Source organism: Rhinatrema bivittatum, chromosome 14 (assembly GCF_901001135.1).
Source record: "Rhinatrema bivittatum chromosome 14, aRhiBiv1.1, whole genome shotgun sequence".
Lineage (NCBI taxonomy): Eukaryota > Metazoa > Chordata > Amphibia > Gymnophiona > Rhinatrematidae > Rhinatrema > Rhinatrema bivittatum.
This window is the reverse complement of record NC_042628.1, coordinates 33,394,505-33,418,364: the sequence shown is the minus strand read 5'-3', so window position 1 is coordinate 33,418,364 and position 23,860 is coordinate 33,394,505. Positions and strand designations below refer to the sequence as shown.

Below are 23,860 nucleotides of genomic sequence, written 5' to 3'. Positions count from 1 at the left end.
CGGGAATGGTAACTTGGGCAGTAAGTGATATCGGGCAGGTGTTCAGACTGACGCAGTTAACCAAGGTGGTGCAATACAGTGGCCGGCTTCGCATGTCCTTTGGTGGGTGCAGCACAATTCTCACTGCAGAATGTGTGGACTGCCATGCCTGCCAATACCCACAACATACAAATACCAGCTTCTACTTGTGCAATGTCCCGTTATTTACAGATGTGAGCAGTGATCTCGCGGAGTGGGAGACTATCATTGGGGAGTACCTTTAAGTGAGTACAGTCTAGCTGCTGCAGCGTGAGCCAAGCCAAAGATAAAGCAGCTGGCCCAACCAAGGAAGAATGAGGATGATGAAGATCCTGTCCGGCAGTGAGGGTGTTTGTCCTTGCGTGAGGACTCTTGTTGCAATTTCTTGTCTGCAGGTTTGTCTTTTGCTAAATTTTCAGTTAATGTTCCAGAAGAAATTGGCCTGTTGAAGCTAAAAATTTTCAAAGTTCGATGAACTGTTTGCTGTCCCTCCATGGGAGGGTGGACTATGTATAGGAAGAAATCTTCTATCAATGAGCTGACATGGCCAGTTCAAGCAGCCTGGAAGACCAGAAGGCCTGCATGGCGTAGTTGCATTAAATACAGACATTTCCCTTAGTAGAGGGTGGAATGTCTATTTTGATTTATTAAATTGCTGCTTCATAAAATAATTGAAATAGTGTTATAATAATAACAAATGCCTTGAAGAAAAAATAAGTAAAAGGTTGAGAAAAATATAGGAAAAAAAGTGGTGTTCCTTGATTTATTTATGAAAAAATTATTTATATAATTAACAATTATTTTTCTTTAGGTTGGATACCTTCTTACCTGGAATCCAGCTATTAACTGCTAACCATCGGGCCGATACAGTAAAGTCTGCGGGAGAGCCGACGACAGCCGGCTCTCCCAGTGCGCACACAGGCCACTCTCCTGCGCGCGCGATTCAGTATTCAAATTAGGGTCGGCGGTAAAAAGAGGTGCTAGGGACACCAGCGCGTCCCTAGCGCCTCTTTTTGGACAGGAGAGGCAGCTGTCAGCAGATTTGACAGCCGACGCTCAATTTTGCCGGCGTCGGTTCTCAAACCCGCTGACAGCCACGGGTTCGGAAACCAGATGTCGGCAAAATTGAGCGTCCGGTTTTCAAGCCGCGGGCCAACTTCAAATTTTTTTTTCTTTAATTTTTGTAACTGTCGGGACCTCTGACTTAATATTGATGATATTTTTTTCATCTGATCCATCTCATCAGATAAATTGGAGGATTTCATCCACTGGTTAAACCATTGTGACTCCAATCTTAAATTCTCTTTTCACTGCAATAATCAACAAATTTCTTTTCTAGATTTGTTAGTCAAATTTGAAAATGAGACAGTGGTCACCACCCTTTATAGGAAAACAACAGATAAGAGCATGCTTTTCCATCAGTCTAGTTTTCAACCCAGAAACCTCAAGCAAAATATTCCTGTTGGATAGTTTTTGCATTTGAGAGGAATGTGTTATTCCATCCAGGAGTATAAAAGACAAGCACAGAAATAATCTGATCAGTATTGTTGCACAATACTGAACAAAGTCCATTAGAATGTATAGTATGTACCATCCCCTTTTCAAAAAGGGCAAGCAAACATTGGCATATACTAGCAAATACAGGTCCCTTTGATAAGCCTCCTATTTTTGCATTTAGAAAAAAATAAAAATCTGCGTAATTTTTTAGTGTCCTCTGCCCTACCCACTTGATGAGGGACAGTTACAAAATGGCAGTCATTTGGCATGTGGGCACTGTTCTGTCCGTGCCCACTCTCTTTAAGCATTTCAACCTTCAGGCACTCTAATTTACCAAAACCTTACATTATTCCCAAACATTTTGACTGCCAAATGAGCAGGGTGATTTATGCGATAATTTGCCCGCGCCAATTGATAATCATAGGGCAAACAAAAAGACAAATATGCTTGCAGATTACAGAACACAAAAGCTGTATCCGCACATCTAAAACACAGGCACCCTTAGTAGAACATTGGCAGGCATCCAGACATTCCATGGAGGACTTAACATTTTTTGTTATTAGCAAGGTGAGAACACACAGGGGAGGTAATATCTCAAAGGTTTTCCAATGGCACGCTTTGTACCCGAGGGGACTCAATCGAGAGAGAATGGGCAGCGGTTCTGTAGTTTAGATAGAGCATGTGCAGAAAGGGCTTTAAAAAGATTTCCGCGTGCAGTTTTCTTTTGCTGCCACTGGTCAGTAACGCCATCAGTTACATCTAAGCCTTGTTACTGGAGTTCAGTTGTGATATCTTTTAAACACCTTGTTATATTCAAATACTTTGTACATTTTCCAAGACTGAACTTCTAAAGGAAAATATTTTCAATGATTTGCAGATTCTCCTTAAAGGTCAAGAGAAACGGTTCCAAAACCTATTTATTTTAAAGAGTGGTTCTCTGCGGCTTTCATCTTTAAAAAGGCTTGTGCAGGCATGGTGCTTTGTCACCAATATTTGTTAGTAGCGCCGCTAGCATTCGACTTTCAAATTTCATTTCAGTTAAAACTGCAGCTGTATCAGGTAACTTTTTCTGACTTTGTTTTATATTTGGGTTATTGGGTCCAATACAATGCAATAAGGTCATATTTGTAGTTTGTACTAATTATTTATAGATTTTCTAAGAAGTAAGAAATGGCTTGCAAATCCATTCATTTAAGGAATTGTCCGTTGCGGTTTGCGCCCTATTAAAACCCTGTTTGTTAAGTTTAAAAAGATAGCAGCAAAAGAAGCCTTTACCATCCGTTGCACTATCAGGTTCCAGTGTAACCTGATAGTGCAAGATGCCCTTTTTAAAATCTGTTTTTACAGAATATGGAAAAGAGAATTTGATTTATCTATTATGGTGACAGTGTGAAATTAGGAGGAATAATTATAAATATCCTCACTGGATGTTGTCAGTAAGTATTTTCAATATTCAGCACACTTTGTTGAGAATTTTTTTACAATCTAAATTTTTTAGTTTATTTTAAATCTTTTTTGTCATATTTAATGTTATTTTGATTGTAGCGGGATTCCAGTACCACATTCAATTAAACCTCTTCTTGACCCTAAGTGAAAATCTGCAAACAGGATTATAAGGAAATACCTTCACCTTCAACCCACCGTTTAATTAAAGAGGTTTTCATAATCAGTTGTGACATATATGTATGTTATCCATCAACAAATCCCTCTGATGAAGCTATTCCAGTGAAACAGTGGCCTCCGTTGGGGTACTGTGTACATTGTATTTATTTACTGTGTACATTGTATTTATTAGATACATTCAAACTGTATTTGTTGTATACATTGTATCTATTAAGCGATGGTTGAGATTAGGAGCGATGGTTGAGGTTAGGAGCGATACAAATTGAACAAATCACTTGTATGTTAGTTTGGGTTCTCTCTCATAAGAGATACCATTAATCGAAAGGTTTTTATTCTTTGGAGAGAATGTTGTGCAGAATGATGAAGAATGGTGTATGATAGTCTAGGTATTCGAGGGTTTATGGATCATGTATATCTTTTGATATTGTAAAAAATTGAGCTGAAATATGTAATAAAAGTATTTTGCATTGTTTAAATGGATTAATTCCCTTTGGTTTTTGTCCCGTTTTGCAATTGTTTGGGAATTGTGGTTTGGTACCTTCACTTTTCAATTGCCTTGAGTCTACTAAGTGCAGCATTATGTAAGAGTTCAGTTTAAAAGGGTTGAGTATCCCCCACTGGGATTACCACAAATATATGTGTTTCATTTCTAATGGTTCCCTGCTGGTTGGTGTAGCGTTTTGCCCTACTTAATCTTCGGTGATCCTTGCAGCCAGTTGGTGCATGTAGGCCCATTGTTCACCACCTCATGGGTGGAAGAGGCCAGAGTGTCTGTTCTTTTTTTGGCCTCCCCTAGGAGACCAGGTTGGCTCAAAGTTCTTTGAAGGAGGTTGATTTGTGTAGAATGGAGGGCGATGACCCTCTGATTAGTGCTCTTCCCCCAGAAGAATGGTCTTGAGGATTGTATTTTTGGGATGATTCTCGCCATGCTATTAAAGTTATTGGTTCTTCTCATGAAGAGCTAGTCATGGTTAATACGTTCTTCTATGGCCTTTTGGAATTGGACACATTCCCTGGGATAGGGTTACATTTATAAGTTACTAATTCAAAAGGACTGTAGGCAGTGTGCAGTAAGATAAAAAAAAAATCAGTTAAAAACCTAAAATAACCAGAACCATAAATGAGACAAACAAATAACTATCATAGCATTTCATTATGTAAAAATAAAAGACAGGTAAACGGGCAAGAAATAAAACAGAATAAAATGAGATAAATATAATCCCAATCTATAACATTTAATGACTATATAGCCTGGTTTTGGACAGCTTGCTTAGTAGGTGTCAAGGAGTCATTTTGTTGCCTGGTGAGTTCAGCAGTGACAAACATCATGTTAACCCCCAATATAAGCCCAGAGGCCTGTTCAGGGTAGTGTCACTAATACTTAAACATAATTATTTCAGCTTATGCAGCAGTCTGTAGAGTGACAGTGCTATAAAATAATATCATTGTTAAGAAAAAAGCAGCACACCTGAAGGAAAAAAAAAAGCACAGCCGGCAAATGACTAATGAAAGGAGGGTGAGGCGGGCTGGAAATGCGTGCGCTAAGCAGGCGGAGCAGCTACCTTTTCTAATCACTGTCATTTCATCAGTGGGAGATGTCTTGCCTACCTCTGAGTTTGCAAAAATTCAAAGGGTATTGGAAATATTATACTTACATTTGCCTTCTCTCTACCTCGGCTGTCTCTTGTCTGTCTCCTAGCTGTGTTGCCTGTCTCTCCTTTCCATTTTCTCTTTTTGTTTTCCTATACTTGTCTCTGCCTTTCCTTGTTGTTCTCTCCTGCACCTGTCTCTCAGATTTCTTTCATTTCATTTTTCTTCCTCTTTTTCTCCATCAGGCTGTGCACCATCACTACCAATGCCTCACTCTCTTCCACCTATGTTTCAATCTTCATCTCTCCATTTCCCCACCCCTCCTCTCCCCCTCTCCCTGTCTTCTATCTTCCCTGTCTCTGACTTTTCCCCCACATCTCCATCTCCCTAACTCTTCCCCCATCATCCTTTCTGTTAGTCCGTAACCCCCCTCTCTGGCAGAGGCTCCCTGATTCAGGGGCTACAGGAGAGTCCCAGGGCTGTCTTTTCTTTCCTGGACCTCTTTCACTCTCAAACCCCAGTCTTCGGCCCTGGGGGCTGGGTTTCTCTGGCGCAGAGGAGGCCTAAGCCTCCAGGGCCTTAGATGTTGAGTTGGGGTAACCAAGCTGCACAGTCGCTCTCACACTTAGCTTGATACTCACAGTGAGGGGGACCTTCCGATCCAGAAGGGCACACTTGAATAAAAAGGCTCAGAGGCCAAGGGTGGTGGTCAAATAATAAAGATTAGGATCCATATAATGATTCCAAAAATCATGAATAAAATGAGGAAAATACAAATCAAGAAAAAATAGGTTTCTCTGTTCATTGTGCCTCTTTTGATGACCCTCCTGCTCTTGACTGTGTCCAGTCTAAAATGTCCTCCCTTATTAGAGTAGGTAAGTTCTCCTCCTGCTGATGAAAAGCTTCTCCCAGCTTCCAAAATAGATAAATTATCAAAAATGTCTCAAAACTCGCAAAATACTTCAATCTCTTAAAAAAAAAACAAAAAAAAAACCCAAAAGAAAAACCCTCCAATTTGTCTTCCACCTTGCTGTTAACTAGGTGCAAGATGCAAAACACGGTCCTCGCTCTCAGTCAGGAACCGATCCAAAATCCTCTTTCAAAATCCTCAAAAAAACTCTTAGTCTCAAAACGTCTTCACTTACCCAAGCCTTGAAGACCTACCCAAGCCTTCTCCTACAAACCGCTGTGAGATCCAGGGATGATCTCCTAATCCTCTGGCTCTCGTCTTGCCTCTGACTACCGCATGTGTTCAGTGGCTATTTATAACCTTGAGACCCATCCCAAAAAGAGGATGGCCCAAAAGCTGGGTAGATGCAGGATATGCAAAAAGACCTAACTACGTAAATCCCAAAATGACTACTGGGAAAATATTAGAGCGGGTTCTAATACCCGCTATATCCTCCCCTGACCATTTAAAAAAAAAAAAAAAAAGAAGAATTTGGACAAGATTATTGGTGCATATCTTTTTTTTTTCCCACATCTTAGACACATCACAATTACATAATCATTTCATTTTAAATGCAGATGTCAGGAATTTTCAGTACCACTTGAGGGAGTTCTAACCCAAGCGATTATCCCACAACTAGCATAGGAAATTGAAGAATGCATACACATATCCAGCACATTACACTTAACATGTAAACTGCTGTTCTCCATCAATTTAATCAATTTACCTTTCACCAACAAGGAGAATATTATGGAAAGGCAAGGACGATCCCCATAAAGTTTAGATACCACAACTATAGCAGCAGTGACTCACATAAATCCGGGCTTCCCAAAAGCCTCCTCCACACCTGCCACTTCCATCAGGCAGTACAAAGTGAACCAAGCATTAAGGAGGGTTCAGTCCCTATCCCAGCAGGGGACTTTACTGAAAAATACATGTTATACCTTTACTATGCTCTGCTGTGGCAGCCGTGGCCAGCCACCAGCCACTCAGCGAGCTCAGATTTTCCCGGGCAGGGGACAGATCCTGGCCAGCACGAGCACAGGAGCAGAAAGAACGTGCATGGTGGCCCAGCCTGTGGACTCTGAGCAAAGCATGTCCACCTCTATCACCCCTCCCACCTCCCTTGTGTAGGCTTTACTTCTGATCATGCAGCCTATGCAATAGGGACACGCCAGAGCTGGAGCTTTTGGACCCGTACTAGGACCTGAAGGATGCACTTACCTACCCCTGTAAGTAAATGGCTGCTTCTTTTCATAATCTTGTCTTATAGTAATCTTTGTAGCCTTAGGACTACCTGTGTTTCTATTTTCAGACCAGCGCAGGAGAGGATCAGGCCCTCCATGTGGTCCAGGGAACCAGCTGAGGCCCCCCCCCCACCCCCGCCTTCGTTCTCCGGAGCTCAGGAACCCCGAGATGACAGGGCTTCCTGACGGCAGCAGGCGCAGAGCTTCTCGCCCGGGCAGCAGCACTGCTGAGGGCTGAGCTGTTTCTGCTGCACTGAATGTGAATGAGTGTGAGTGTGCGTGTGTGTGTGGATCTGGTTTCAAGTGTGAATTCACATGCTGTCCAGTAGTATGTGCACGTGTAATAGTTTGGCTACTTTTTTTTTTTTTCCATTTTGCACACATAAGTGTGGCCAAGTCGTGTCATGGTCACCACTGTCCATCGGTGTGTGAGCCATGATGGGTGCCTGACGATGTAGGGTTTCAGTTGTTCGGAGCATGTTTGCTATATGCTGCTCAGCTTTGGGGATTGTCAGTCGGTCCTTTGGTCTTCTGCTTGCTCTCTCGTTTCCCAGCTGACCTTTCCTGTGGTTATGGTGGACACTGTATCTTGTTCTGAATTCTGCTCTTGTTGCTGCTTCCTTTATGGGACACCCTAATTGTCTCTTTGCTTTCTCCTCTTCTTTGTGTGCCTGGTATTTGCTGAAGGAGGGTTTAATGTAGGGATTTAAGTACTTGTGATCCTATGCTGTGTTGTTTTTTTTTTTCCCATTGCACAATGACGGGCTGTTTCTAGGGCTGCAAGAACAGCCACAAGAGCAACTGAAGAAGGTCCAGAAGCCTTCCAGCACCTGTTACCCCCCCCCCCCCCCCTCCCCAGCAGTACCAAGGAGGCACGGAGCCCGCACAGGGCTGGCATTAGGCTGGCATGGAATCTGGTGCAGTAAGGAAATGTGAGCCTCTTCACAGCCCCCCTGCACTCGATGACAACCTGCTGCCATCCTGTGTGGGGTTATTTTGTTGTTGTTTTGTTTTTTTTAGCACCCGTGTCCATGAATGGCCCCAGACGCTTCCCCAGCTTCAGGACATCAGATCTGTGCCATGCGGCCACAGTGCGACCCTCCCCTTCCAGCAGTGGGGCCCGGTGCACTCACACCTGAGCCACAGGCTCCATGCCATGTGCAGGCAACAAATTCAAATGTTTAGCTTCCTTTTCGTTCTGTAAATGTGTTTGTTGCTCTGTTATTTTACTTGCCATTTAAGGCAAATCAATACTTTTATTTAGGTACGTTTTTTTTTGTAACTTGCCGCGAACTTTGGTGGGTGCAGGAAATAAGTAAATAAATACATCAATAACAGTTTCATTATGTATCTAGTGTGTGTGTGTAACCTATTTTGTGTTGTGATATGGATGCAGAAAGTATGCTAGTACTTACTGTCCGTGGTGATGGGGTTTGCGGGAAGGTGTGGGTTAGATTTGTGTACAGAAACGTATAGAATTGGTTGTGGTAGTGCTACCTAGTGCTGAGGGACAAGGAGTAAAGATGTTTCTGAAATTAAAATTACACATATATTAATTAAAGATACTGCAATTGTTGGGTGGGGCAATATAGGGGGTGGAGGGTACTTCAGGTGTAGGCAAGCACTGTAAACCCTCCTGGAAAATGAGCCACTGTCCCTTTAAAAGTGATTTTTGCATGAGAAGCTTAAGCCCAGCATTTAAAAAAAATAGAACTTAGTGTTGAGGTGTTATCTGGGAAGAGAAGTAGGGTTTGCTGCAGCCAGAGTTCCTATTTCTTCACAAACAAATGTTAAACATGTCAGAATTGCTCCCATATGGCGTACAGGAGCCTCCCGGCAGTGGCAGTGCCCTGGCCAGTTTCTGTACCAGTCTGCAGCAGGAGCGAATCATTCGGGTATTTGGCTGGATGGGTGTTAATGGGCGAGTCTGGGGACAGAATTTGAGACATTCTGTCTGCTGCTATAAATGGTTTGCAGCTCTGGCTTTTTGAAAGTTTCTTAGTTCCCCCTCAGCTGATGTTTTCTCTTCTGAATGTTCATTATGTATTTTACTGCTGTACACTGCTTCGGTGATCCAGATTGGATCGGGGAGGTGGTATATAAGCTTTTTTGAAATAAATAGCTGATAAGAGTGTTAAAGGTGGCTCTTCTCCGCATGCCTGTGGGATCTCTTTCTCTTTTCGATGGGTCTCTTCATTATTTATACTTTAATGACAGCTGCTGTTCACGTTTCCCTATGGTTTGACTGGAGGACAATGATATTCTGTTCACTTAAGGGTAGATTTTAAATGGCCCGCGTGCACAAATCCTGGCGTTTACACGCATGGCCGGATCTCGCGCAAGCCGGGTGAATTTTCAAAGAGGCCCGGCCACACGCGTAAATATCGGTACGCGAATAAGTGTCGGGCCTCTTTGAAGGGGCAGGGTGGGGCGGGCCAGGACAGCAAAGAAAAAGGTAGGGTTTAGGGGGTGGGAGGAGAGGGGAAGGGGAAGGGAGGTTAGGTAGGGGGGTAGGGAAGAACCCTCCCAGACCGCTCCTTAATTGGAGGGGGGAACTGAAGAAGGTTGGAATGCGTTCCCACGCAGAAATTGCAGAAGTCCCCCCCCTTGTGCCCGCCGCCCGCACATATGCATGCACGGCCCACGGATTTTCTACCATGAGTGCGCCGGCGCGCGCATGTTAGAAAATCAGCGTGTCCATGCGCGCGCGCCGGGAAGCATGCGCACGCTCGGAGTGGGAAATCTAGGTTGCAGAGTATGGTGATACAGATCACATGAAAATATACTGTCCATGGAAAAATGAGACCTTCCTGTTGCCAGGTGGTCCTCATGTGTTGACATTTCCTATGTTTCTGGGTTCCGTCCAGCTTATTCGTGAACATGGTTACCCTCAGCCGACGTACCAAGGATGCATCATCTGACATCATTAAGCAATGCGTATTAGGCATGTGAATCATGTGATCGATCGTCTTAACGATCGATTTTGGCTGGGGGGGGAGGGAAATCTGAGCATCATGGTTTTTTTTGTTAAAAAATCGGGGGAGGGCGGGAAAACCGGCACACCAAAACAACCCTAAGGGTCGGGGTGGGTTTTAGGGTTGTTTTGGTGTGCCAGTTTTCCCGCCCTCCCCCGATTTACGATTTTTTGACGATAAATCGGGGGAATTGCTATTGTATCGCGGCTCTAATGATTTTTGACGATTTAAAATATATCTGACGATTGTTTTAAATCGTCAAAAAAACGATTCACATCCCTAATGCGTATCCCCCGGACTGATGGCATCCCGGGCTGTGCAGAGGCTGGAGTATGTCATGATGATGTCAGCACAAATAAAAACAACCCTCCCACCCCCCTCCCCCTCAAAACTTGAAGCAGATGCAGTCTGGGGTAGGGTCATCTTTTTTGGAGAAATGATAAGTTCATAGATACGCAACAAGGTAAAAAAAACCTTGGTACTCCTAGCAGAGTCTCTGAGCAGCAGCTGCCAGTCACTTGAGGACCCATTTGTCATAGGGGTGGTGTTGCTGCTCTGAGTGCAGCTGGCACCGCGCAGCCTGTGCTGTAGGGAATGCGGAGCGAAGACCCTCCGTGTACAGCTGTGCTGCTAACTATCTCAGCCAGAATCAGGCCACAGCAGGGATTGCAACATACTGCCCTTGGCAGGCTGGAGCTCTTATAACAGTCAGGACGTGTTTTTTTTATTTTTTTTTTCCAAAGTGAGCTGTTACTTTAGAGCCCTCATTCCCAAAGATATAAACTTGCCTGATATGGCAATGGGCACGGAGAGATCTACAAACAGGAGCAAGTGGGAAGCCCTCTGCTGTGTTTTTATAAGTGTTTTTTTTGCTTTACACAGCTGGAAATGTTTGCAGGCTGCTTTCTCTTCTCCTCCTCTTCTCAGTCTTCTTGTAATCCTCCTGGCATGTCCGAACATGTACGCTCAGCAACTTTGAAGCAAAGCCTATCACGCACACTTCCCTTGACTAGTGCTGAACTTCCAGAAGAGGCTCATTACAGCCCATCTCCAGCCGGGGTCTGGACCGTCTCCTGCCCCTGAACTGGGGGGACAGGGCAAGTCGGGGACCGTTGATGAGAAGCCGCCTCCTGCACGCAAGAACTAGTCAAATGGCCAGTTAGCTTCACATCTGGAATTTCTGGAATGCAGTGCAAAAACGAGGTCACGTGGCTGGCTGGCTGCATCCTGCTTTTTGTGCCCCACAGATTTATCTGCAAATCAATAGGTTAGTCCTTTTTGGTGGTTGTTAGCAAACCAAGATCACGGAGTCCAGAAGGCGAAGCTGTTGGCACAGGAGTTTGAAGTGAAACGCCATCTGGAGCAGCATGAAGGCAAGGCAGGATGGAGAATCCTGAAAAGTAGGATGCATGGTAGTTCTTATTTTGCCAGCAGAGGAGGCTTTACTTACTGTCTCTGGCGTGATGACATATCTGGCCACTTGGGAGGAGCTGGACAGGTAGGGAAAATGCTACATCCTCTTTTTACAGGACTCCGGGAGAAGAAGCATGAATGATATTTGCATGCCTTTAACAATGTTATGCAAAGATGTTCATAAGGTCACCATATCAGTGGTATGTTTAAAATAGATTCACTTGAGAGGCTAACGGACATTTCCATGTAAGAATGGATAAGATGCTGGCAAGAGAATTATGATTACGATTAAGGCTGCGTGATCAGTTATCAGTGTTTCTCCAGTCCCTGCCTCACTTTTTTCCTGTTGAGTCCTTCTGCCTTGAGCTCAGCTTTATCTCACATTGGCGGTTTCTGTAAGGCTGCCTACAGAAAGGAAATGTATGTTATTCGTTCAGGGTTAGGAAAACAGAACAGCTGTATTTTTTTCCAGCTGCTGCTAGAGCAGACTCCTCGGAGCTAACCTAGCGTGGGTGGTGCCACTGGAATTAGGGAGGGGAGACGGAAGACCTTAGGAAATGTCGTCCTCGTACTGTGCTATTGATGGAGCCACAGCAGTGGATCTGTCACTTATGGGGGACATTTATGGCTTGGTTGCAAGTTTTGAAGAGTTCTCTCGAAATGCTTTCTAAATGCAGTTCCTGTAGCTAAAAGATATCTCAGTAAATCACCTCTCTTTCGTGCTGCCACATGGAGACAGCCCTTCTCCCCTCCCTCTGTAAACAGTTATTGATCCCAAAAAATATATAATATAGTGTGAAAACTCTATGGGGAAGTAAAATGGTAAATGTAAGTTTTATCTGGAGGGACCTTCATTTTCAGTTTTTATTTTAATTTTTTTCCCCAGGAATTTCTCGAGGTTTATTATACCGAACAAAAATGGGGAAAAAAAAATCAGTGGGAGAAAGTGGACTCATAATTTTCCACTGATTTTCTCCCATTTTTTTTTTGTATTGTAATAAACCCTGAGAAGTTCTGTGGAAAAATAAAATCAAATCTGAAAACAAAGGTCCCTGTGTATCTTGTAGCGTGCTGGATACGCTAAAGGTAATTTAGAATTGACAACTGTTATTTCCAATTTAAAAGAAATGCAATAGAGTCTTCATTTAGCTTGCCCTCGGATAAAGATAAAATGCGTTTTCATTTGTAGCTTGAAAGGCGTTTGAGGTGAATTGTGTGAGGAAGCAGAAAATGCCTCTCTGAGCTCACTGCACAGATCGGTCTCCGGTTCCCTCGAAACTCTGGCGGAAACACATTCCCGCCTCATTTGAGAAGGGGATGCCTGTGGTCTGGAAAGCCAGTGTGGATGATTATGATGCTGGTCCAGTGAGAGGCATCGCAGCTTGCAAAGCGTCAGTCCTTATTTGAGGAAGTTAAATGACGGCTGAGCAGGTTTTGGCTCCCTGACTAATACTGATGCATCCCATACCGTAACCAAATTAGTTTGCAAAAGAGAGGCCCATTCCCAAACTGAAATGGTCACGTTGCCTGTGGCTGGCAGAGGCCAGGTATAAATGTGTTGCACTGTTCCCGGCCTTTTCAAGTCTAAGGGCTCACCTGCATTAACCAAAATGTTGTGTGGCCCACCAGCCTCCACGTGGCAGGCAGTGCAGACACGAGCTAGGAAGCACCGGAAGCCCCCACCAGTCTGTCTTGCAAATTTTAAAGCAAAGGGAGAGAGGGGGCAGAAACACCTATGAACCCGTCACAATAGACCAGTTCCCTCAATATAAAAGTGCAGGATAAGGGATAAATCGGTATGGTGCGGGCAGCCGGCTCATTTAGTTACCTTGGCTGCCACACGTGGCTGCCAGAGCTCCTTCCCTGCTGCTGCTCCCACACACTTGGAGTACATCGCAGCCAGTGCTCGGTGCACGCTCTCTGCAGCCCGGGGATAGGACAGAGGCTGGAAGAACTCAGAGGAAATTCAGAAGATGAGGAGGTGCTGGGTGCGGTGTGTGGCTTGCACTCAGAGGGGCCCAGCTATCCATGCCCTGCAGGCTGCCCATTAATTACCACACCCTGGGGTTCATGAAGTGTTTAGGAAGAAGCATGCGCCATTACCCTTGTTCTCAAAAAGAAGCTCCTACACATTTAAGAGCCAGCGCTGGCATCTCTTGTTGCATGAATAGCCCAGGTACTGGTCTGGTTCTGTGCATCAGGCAGAGGTGACTTTCCTGTGGCACATCTGATCAGGCCTGAAGGCGCGCCAGTGCACCACAACTGGGAAACACTGAGGCGGTGAATGTTTCGTGGCCTTTATCTTTAGCAGTTTTTTTCTTACACACAGAATGCTTGTGTGGATTTAGGTGGGCTTTGGAACTGTCTTAGTGCTGGGAGAGGGAAAGATCCTCAGATATTTGATCACAGTTTTAGACCTCCGTGGTTAGTGCCGTGTATTTACTGAAGGGAGACTTGAAACTGGCCTCTGCAAAATGGCAATTTCTGAAGGTTCTCGGGAACAGGGCGAGGAGTGGCCGTTGAACTCTCCCTCTGAGAAGCTCTCACAGCTGCTACAGTTTCCAGCTTCGTTTCCTCACGACCTAAATCTACTCCTGTTCAAGCCCGGATTTAGGAATAGACAACCCAGGCAACTGCCTCCGGCGCCAGATTTTGATAGTCGCTGGAGCATTGCCTGCCACCAGGCCTGCCTCCCAGCTGCTTACCTACAGTGGCGGTGTTTGGATCCTGCGGCGGCGGCAACTTAAAAAAAACAAATTTAGAGCGGGGCATGCAGCAGCCCTGCCGCCTCCTCCTCACAACCAGGACTTCCTGTTACTATGGAAACCTGTGCGCAGGGCAGGGCCTTGAGCTGGTGGCTGCAGGCCCCTGAATTTCTTTTTTTTTTTTTTTTTACGTTGCTGCCACCACAAGATCAGGATGCTGCTGCTTAAGATAAGTGGACCGTGTCACTGTTAGTGGGAATGTAATGACTCTTTGGGAATCATCACAAAATGGCCCCAGTTCACATTTTTTTCAGGTTGGAGAGGAGGAAGAAGAAGTAGAGGGAGGAGTAGCTCCTCCACGGAGGTTGCTGGAATGGCTGCTGCTTCTGAGTTAGAGTTGTGAGGAAATAGAAGTGTTTCCTGGGCTAGAGTTTGTTCCCCGGCTCTTGGCACTGGCCTAAAGTCTAACATGCCTCCAGGTGCTATTTCCAGAAGTTCATTTGAAGAATTTTGGATTTTTCCTTTTGAGGTTTCTTTCCTGTGAGAGCCCTGGTATGCCTGGCTGGAGGATTTCGGGGAGCCCCTTAGCTGGGTTTAGATCAGGAGGTAGGGAAGATTCCGCTATTCTCCATCCCACACACAGAAGATTGGGTCAGGAGTGACTCATGGCAAGAGGATTCTAGATTTTTCCACTTTTTTTGTGAAGATTTTTGCCTTGAGTTACTGGGGGAAAGTTTGTCACTCTTCCTACCCTGAATAAGGAACATCTGAAAGAGCTGCTGTATTCTCTGCTATCTGGACCTTTCCTAAGAAAGACCCCTGATATATCCCCTAAGAAGATTAACTGTGAGTAAAACATTTTGTTTGATACATCTGAGGACCCCATCTGGAGTCTTCAACCTAGGAGAGAGGTATCCTTGGGGAGATTGTGCAAAGACTGAGCTTAATTATTTTTCCACCAGTATTTTGGAAGGAGATTTTTTTTCCCATCCACCTGGGAGATACCCTGTCTACCAGGGAAGCCTTGCTTTTTCAAGCCCAGGAGTGTGACAGTTTTCTTGGCCCAGAGACCCTTGCACAGATAGAGAAAAGATTGGAGACCTGTGATTTCCCATTGTTTTGTGCCAAGAACTGATGTGAACTGTTCCAATCTGCCAATTATGAATTATTTCCAGTAAAGAATTATTTTGGACACTCAATCTGAGCATCCAGCGTATTTTGTTGACACATCCCTTAATTGTGAAAGTGAACCAATACTTCTCCAGGGCAATGAAATGAAGAGTAATCCCTGCCATCTTGGATCTTGGAAGATCTATTCCTCCCCCTGTCTGGATAAGAACCTTGCCTTGGGACCCTAGACTGTTGAAGTGAAGAAAAAGATTGACAAAGTGGCCCCTGGACCTTCATGTGCCCCTGCCTCTAGGCTCACAAACCAGAGCAAAGTTACAGGAACATTCCATCTGAGTAGGTAAAATGGAAGTATCCCTAGATGGTGTATAGCTTCCCCATGTGGGTTGCTATAATGGTAATGCCCTAGCTTTATAAAAATCAGGAACACCATTTTATAGCGTTTTTTTAGTTGACTTTTGAGGAGGCAGGATGGAGTTTTTCCTGCTCCAGGTTTTGTTCTTATTGTTTGGAGGGCAGTATCCTTGGGCCTTATGGAATAAGGTTTGAGTTAGATGGAAGAAAGGATAACTCATCTTTTTGAGAAACATCTTTTATTTCTTTTTGGACTTTGCTTTGGGGAAAGTTTTATCCACTTTTCCTTCATCTTTTGTTGCTTTTTAATGCCTGGATTTTTATGTTTGGTCTAATCAACTAAATTCTCTAAGGCTTAGGGAATTTAGTCACCATCATAAGGAAAGGAGTTTGTCAGGAGTGTATCTAGCAAGATCCAAAGCCCCTTCAAAGGTCAGCAGAAGGAGTGAATTTTCATTCATTCCGGAGAGAGATGTGAGAAAAGGAACTATTTATTTATTTATTTGTAACTTTTCTATACCGAAGTTCAAATAACAGAGTTAATTATCACTCCGGTTTACATTGCAACCATAAAACAGTGACAAAGTTGTCTTACATAGAACAGGGGGCGAGAAAAACTTGGATACAGCTTAAGCATGGGGAGTAACATGTCAAAACTGGTAAGAACTGATAACAGTTGGCTTTTTGGGGTAACAAGGTATTCCGAGGGAGGGGGTAGGAATGAGGGATTGTAGGGGGGTTGGAAGGTAGGTGGGGGGGGGGGGGGGGGGAGGGTAGCGGAGGTAGCTATGACCTCTATCTGGTGAAAACCACTGAAATATTATCAGAATATACTGGAATAAGTTGGATAAGGAGTAGTCATCTGGATTAAAGTATGACAAATGGGATTGTATTGTATGCCATTTAAATTTAGTGAAGAGTCCTATTCCACCAATTGTGGGAGGGAGAACCAAAACTGCCCCTGCAATTGGGAAGAGATTTGAAACATTTTTGATTGTGCGAAAGACGTCTCCACCTGCAAATACTCTTGCTTGTTGAGGAGAAATGGAGAAAACTGGTGTTGTGTACCTTGGAAATGGTCTTGGGGAATATTTTCAGAATCCTTGTAATGAATTTTCATGTGTCATATATGATAGGAAAACTCACCCACCCCCACTCCCTTGTCATGTTTGAGTGTCAGATCTACCAGACAACTATTATTACAAATCATTCATTATACAGGTTTTCATGTGTGTTGGGGGAGGGGAGGGGGTGAAGGTGGATAAAGCTCCACCTCAACCCTTCTGTTTATTTTTCTTTTTCTTTTCCTGTATTGGGCAGATGTGATATTGTACATAGGCAGAAGAATGCAGAAATTGTTCCATTCCTCTCAGAACGGAATGGGAAAAGTTGGCAGATGGCAGGAGGAGTCTGTTTTGGGACAGTGCCGTCAGGGAGAAGTTGCTAGATAAGATCAGATGGGACAGCTTAGATGCAGATGAAGTACAGACTGAGTCAGCCATAACTTTCTTTTGACAGTGTACTTGCGTTCTGTGATTCTGGTAAGGTGAATTTCGTGGTTCAGTAGTAATTTCTGCTAGTTTTGGATTTGTTTCAATTAATGAGAAATTTTACTGTTCTTTTTGTGGCAACGTGCTTTCTGTCAGTGATCTGTGGATTGTTTTTTCGCTTTGTTGTATATTACAATGTGGGCCAGGGCGAGTGCCATTGTATTTCTCTTCTGATCCTCTCTGTTAATACCCAATCTCTGAGGGCTGGTCATCCTTCTGGGCACACCCTGTGGATTGCCGAAGGGCTTTCCAAATCTGTCCTGAAGACCCTATGGGTTTTCAGGATATCTACAATGAATATATGTGAGAGAAATTTGCATATACGCATAATTGATGTGGATATCCTAAAAACATGATTGGTCATGGAGTCATTAGGACAGGTTTGTGAAGCCCTGCATTAGTGCCTGAAGACTTGCCCTCCACCACAACATTAAGCTTTAAATGTATTTATATAGACCTGTCCTGTTTGTGTGAAATCAGCTGATTCAAACTAAAGCCTTCAATTGAGTTCTTAATTAATCATAGTGAAAGTTGTCATCTGTAACACTCTAGTTCTCTCTCTTTTTTTTTTTTTTGCAAATAAAAAGACTTAACTTAAAATTATGGCTTCTTCTCATCAATGCCAGAGCTTCTTTTTGTAAACCCGACACGACACTGTGTTTCGAAGTGAAATCTGCACCAGTGGAACCGCTCATGTTGTCGTGTTACCTGAAGCCAAAAGGTTACATCTTTAGAAGTCTTCATTCAACATATAATGGCAGGAGAAACCTTCTCCATCCACTCTACCATTCTAATTTTGTTTAATTGCCAGTTGGCATTTGCCGGCGCTTGGGTTTTGACGACTGGCAATTAAACAAAATTAGAATGGTAGAATGGATGAAGAAGGTTTCTCCTGCCATTATATGTTGAATGAAGACTTCTAAAGATGTAACCTTTTGGCATCATGCAGCATGATAACATGAGCGGTTCCACTGGTGCGTTTATTTGTAATAAAAAAATCCAAAAAGAAAGAGTATTACAGATGACAACTTTCATGAAGACATAATGTATTAATCAGGCAATTGAAGGCTTTAGTGTGAATCAGCTGCTAGTAGTGCCTGTTCTGATGGTCACTTTCACACCAATGGAACGTGTGTATAGAGAAATGTAAAGTTTGATGCTGTGGTGATGGGCTCTTACAGGCAGATACAGTACAGTGCGCTCCGGCAGAGCGCACTGTTAACCCACGTTTGGACGCGTGATTTCAATGCGCTAGCTTTACCCCTTATTCAGTAAGGGGTAAAGGGGGAAAGTGGGAAAGTGTACAGAAAAGCAGTAAAAACTGCTTTTCTGTACACCCTCTGACTTAATATCATAGCAATATTATGTCGGAGGTCCCAAAGTTCACCCTGTTCTATGTAAGACATTATACTTTATACTGTCATTGTAATTGTTGAAATGTGAACCGAAGTGATTAGTAACTCTGTTACCTGAACCTCGGTATATAAAACTGTTAAATAAATAAATAAATAAAGTAAAAAATAATTTAAAAAAAAATGTAAAATCGGCCCATGGCTCGCAGGTTGAAAACCGGATGCTCAATTTTGCCGGCGTCCGGTTTCCGAACCCGTGGCTGTCAGTGGGTTTGAGAACCAACGCCGGCAAAATTGAGCGTCGGCTGTCAAACTTGCTGACAGCCACCGCTCCTGTCAAAAAAGAGGCGCTAGGGACGCGCTACTGTCCCACTCTCCTGTACACAGGTCACTCTCCTGAATAAGGGGTAAAGCTAGCGCATTGAAATCACGCGTCCAAACGTGGGTTAACAGTGCGCTCTGCCGGAGCGCACTGTACTGTATCTGTCTGTAAGAGCCCATCACCACAGCATCAAACTTTACATTTCTCTATACACACGTTCCATTGGTGTGAAAGTGACCATCAGAACAGGCACTACTAGCAGCTGATTCACACTAAAGCCTTCAATTGCCTGATTAATACATTATGTCTTCATGAAAGTTGTCATCTGTAATACTCTTTCTTTTTGGATTTTTTTATTACAAATAAACGCACTAGTGGAACCGCTCATGTTATCATGCTGCATGATGCCAAAAGGTTACATCTTTAGAAGTCTTCATTCAACATATAATGGCAGGATGCCAAAAGGTTACATCGCGCGCACAGGTCACTCTCCTGTGTACAGGAGAGTGACCTGTGCGCGCGCCCGGAGAGCGGGCGCTCACCCGCTCTCCCGGCGTGATTTGTATTCTCCCGGTGTGATTTGTATTCTTACAGGAACATTGGTATAGAAAAATTAAAAATAAATAAATAAATATGTAGAAGGTGGAAACGAGATTAATAATAAGTAGAAGGTGGGAACAATAATTATATTACAATTGCTATGAGATCAAACTTTTTTTTGAAGGTTATTGTACAGTGTTCTTGGCGTAGATCGGGTGTTATTTAGCGATATTCCCAGCATTTACGTTGTTTAACCCAGCAAATGAAGTTAAGGTGTGAAGGTCTGTGTTAGGATCCTCAATTCTTTCAAAGTTATCTACTTATTTGGTGCCATGGTTGAGTTTTCTCCGTGGCCCCCATGCGAAATAGCTTCACATCTGTCAAACTTAGTCCCGTGCTGCTCGCTACCCTTCAGAACCAATTGTGCATCATGACCTCTTACAAATATTAAATTTGTGGATACTATGGTGCCCTGATGCGAAACACGTCCATGTCGGGATCCTTCGATTACATATTACAATTTATTTATGAATTGAGAATTATGCACAACTGATGTGTGCATATGCAAAATAAAAAGTCTCTGCTGTTAACTGTTATTGACCAGTATATTATTTGCCACACATTATTTTTGTTGGTACAAATATATTAATTACATACAATTAAAAATCTGCTAAAAATTAATATAGGACATAATACTGTATTGCACACACACCATGTGCATACTTAAAACAGCCTTAAAAATAAGGGTTCAAAAAGCAAATATATGTATTGACAAAACAACAATTATAAAAACTAGGATGGAGGAGACCAAACCAATTGAACATGTCACATGACTAAATATCGGAATCCAATTCTGCAAGGCCCTTAAGGTCAGGGTTGAAACAACAAATATATGTATTGACAAACAGACAATTATAAAAAGAATGGTGATAGAGAGAGAGCCAATCAAACAGTATACATCACGTGACCCAATGTTGAAATCCAATTTGAAAGAACCCCAACTGGGATCCTTGTTTCACCCGTTGGCTTCTTCAAGGGGGAATATGGAACAGACCGAGCTAAGTCTGTTCAAAATAAAACGGAATGTACTGTCTGTTTAGGAAAAGCTGTATTGATATGTAGCCAGCAAAGAAACTGTGTAGCAATGCAAAATCTAAAAGACTTGTGCAGATAGTTACTTGTAAATGTATGCTGCTGTGGCTGCACGATCTTAACTTGTTTATAATGCCAGACGGTCCGCTGTGCAACTAGATTGATGACAGCTATTTTGTCTTGCCTTCCTCCCTGCAAACTCCGAGCTGTCTGCCGGTTTCGCGGGAACTGGAAGGCAGTTTTTCAGTATGCATGTGGTGTGTGTGCAATACATTATTATATCCTATATTAATTTTTAGCAGACTTTTAATTGTATGTAATTAACTATATTTGTACTACATATATATACACTAGCACTTTTTACTAATGATAGTACAAATATTTTTCACACTTTTTATGTATTTTTATTATACATTGTGAATAAAGATGTAGTCAAGTCATTTTTTTTTTAAACAATTCATTTTCTTAGCTTTTCTTTACATGCTGTTTCACCCTAGTGGTAAACATATATTTTTTCATGTATATGCATTAGGATGGTGCCATATTTATTAGCATAGGTTTTCCAATATCTTTTCTTTCTATCTGTCTATATCTATCTAGTTATTTCTGCTAATCTTTCTACCATCACACCTGATCTAAAGAGCTACCATTGCTAGAAAGCTTCCCAGGTTATTTGGGGAACCAGGAAGGCTCACTAGTAAGAAATAGTAGCTGTCTGTCTCAGGCTGGGATGATAGACCCAGCTGCTAGGTTGCTTTTATGTGGCCAGCTGTAAATACAGAAATAACTGTAGCTGTAAACACAAACACTCATCTTGAAAATATTCAGGCTGTAAATATGGAAATAGCTAGTGTAAACGCAAACCCTCATCTGGCCTCCTAGGTCCCCTGCAGAGCCTGCCAGGTCTGGCTGGTAGGCTATTCAGGGAACCTAGGAGGCCAGATGTTTGGGTAATGACCATGCTAGTATTGTTGGCTATTTAGATTATTATGGAGTTTTGTGGTTAGACGTGGGGAAAGTGGAGTGTTGGAGGCAACTTAACGGGATTTTTCTATGCCCATCTATCCAAATGGTGTTGTACAAATGATGACAATAAATAAGACTGACCTGAATAAGGAGTGGTATGCAGGTGGCCATATTTTGTGGCTGGCAGCTGGGAAGTATCATTACCAGTGTGGACAGAAAACTGGGGAGACTGGAGGGGCTATTTGGTCTTTTTCCACCATCATCTACTATGTTACTATGAGGTCAATCTTCAGAGGGTTTAGGGAGTCTTACTCTGAGAGGTAGACGCCTGAAATGCCTCTTTGAAACATGACTAGGGTTGAAGACCTAAATGTAGATACTTGAAAAGAAGTGCCTAGGTTGGATGCTCAGCGTTCATGGACTATCAGCCTGTATAATATGTTACTATGGTATATGAGAAGAGCCTGTAACTCTAATATAGTCCTAGCCGTAACCTAGCCTTTTTAAAACTCCTTTGTCCAGGCCTGTCTCTGTCCAGCATCTCTATCAAGCTCTTCCTCCTTCCCTCTGATTCTCCAAAATTATTTCTTCCACAAATCTGTTGATCTCATGTTGCCCACTCCATTTTCTCCTTCCTCCTCTGTCCCAGCCGCTTTTCCTGATCTCACACCCACAATCTCCGATGCTTTCTTTCCCTCCTTGAAAACTTTATAACAGATCTTCGTTCCTCCTATTTTGTTTAACCTTAGCCTTTCTACACATAGGCAGTCCCTTCACCGGGTTATGTGTGAAGTGGTGTTTTCGTGACATATTTCCTGTTGCTCTCACTGGATTTGCTGATGTGTCACACTGTGCAAGCTTCTGACATATTATTTTCTTAATGCTGCATGCCCGGGGCTGGGAGCCAACAAATTGTTAGAAAGAGAATTTATTATAGCGTAATTCAACTACATCAACAAACACCGTTCCGCACAATATTTAATTTGGAGGACCAGACTTCCAGATTAGTCATAAAGAGGAAACCTGTAATGTGATACTAATGCCTCTTGCTAATACTCTACTACTTGGGCGAGGATTTGAATACCCCCAAAACTGCTGCTGAAAAAAATAGCTCAAAGAGCCAGGTTTGAGTTCCGGGGCAAAAGTTGCAAATCAGTTTGCTTGCATGATTTATGGAATAGTGAATCTTTTGTCTGAAGACTTAATTTCTCATGACTTCAAGAAGGGGAAGAAATGCCTAGAAAAAAATCCTGTAAACAAACACTTGTGCAAAATGCCCTGTGTAAGACTTTCATCCGAAAAAGATAAATTAAAAAATTGGGTGAACAATCCCGTAGTGCTTTGCACAGTTGTTTTTATGGAATTTTTGCTCTTCCAGAATTTGCAAGAAATTGACTCCTTGGGCAACAGATGCTCTATTTAAAAGTTGCTTGAGTAGGACTGATTTGATTGAAGGTTCCTTCTGGCCCAGGACCTCTTACACGCATTAACGATCTGCCATATTCCAGGGGAACGGCGGACTGGTTTGGTGTGAGCAAGGACAGTGATGCCACTCAGAAATGGCAAAGGAAAAGCCTTCGCCACTGCAGCCAGCGTTATGGGAAACTAAAACCTCAGGTGATCCGGGAAATGGACCTCCCGAGCCAGGATAACATCTCTCTCACCAGCACAGAGACTCCACCTCCGCTCTATGTGGGCTCTGCCCAGCTTGGCATGCAGAAGGTAAGGCCATTCATGGCGGGTTTTATTTTGAAATGAGTTTTGTTATTTGTTTGAACACCACAGCTGGGCCTGTCCAGTACCACTGGGTAAGGGCAGGGCTGGTGTGAGTACGTTGTTCATAGAAGGGCTGTGCAGATGGTTCCAGACACAAAGCTGGAGAGAGCATGTGCCTGTGGTCACCTCCAATTGCTGCTCTGTGTATTCCGTGTAAGTTCTAAAATAATGCACACATACTAAATAGTAAGATTTGCAAAATATGCACGGTGTTTGTACAGAGCGTGAGATTTTTATAGGCATTTATTTTATTTATTTATTTAGATTTTTTCTATACCAGCATTCGTGAAAATGTCACATCAAGCCGGTTTACAATAAACAATGGGGTGATAACAATGGTGATGGCATAAAACAAAAGTGGGCTCTGGGAGTGATCGTATCTGATGATGGTGGCCAAACATGTAGACAAAGTGACAGCCAAGAAAAAGAAATAAGCTTAGATGCATAGGGAGAGGAATGGTCATCAGAAAAAAGGAAGCGATATTGCCCCTATATACAGGGTCAGATTTAAGATTATGGGGCCCAGAGGCAGAATACTAGGGGGGGGGGGTTCATCCCCCAAAATGAGAGCAGTGGGGCAGTTCAATGTTTTGGGTGCCTTTAGAGTTTGGTGCCCTAAGCATTCACCTAAATTGCTTATGCCTAACTCTGGCCTTGCCTGATTAAGTCCCTGATGAGACCTCATTTGGAATACTGGTGTATTCCAAATGAGGTATTCTTTAAGTCTGCCCCATAGGCTTTAGAACAAAGACCACCTTCAGTG

General features: G+C 43.2%; 1 protein-coding gene across 5 annotated transcripts in view; it reads left to right on the top strand.

Moving 5' to 3' along the window:
- The window catches only part of RHBDF1 (rhomboid 5 homolog 1), a 266,445-nt gene that overhangs the window by 211,502 nt on the left and 31,083 nt on the right, over positions 1–23,860 (top strand). For 3 of the 5 annotated variants that reach the window (XM_029576829.1, XM_029576831.1, XM_029576830.1), the window contains one exon: positions 22,830–23,043. In XM_029576829.1, the coding sequence (XP_029432689.1) occupies positions 22,830–23,043 (214 nt within the window). Of the gene's footprint in view, positions 1–10,754; positions 11,167–11,189; positions 11,398–22,829; positions 23,044–23,860 lie in introns of those variants that run through there. The other 2 variants (XM_029576833.1, XM_029576832.1) reach the window with 2 other exon arrangements.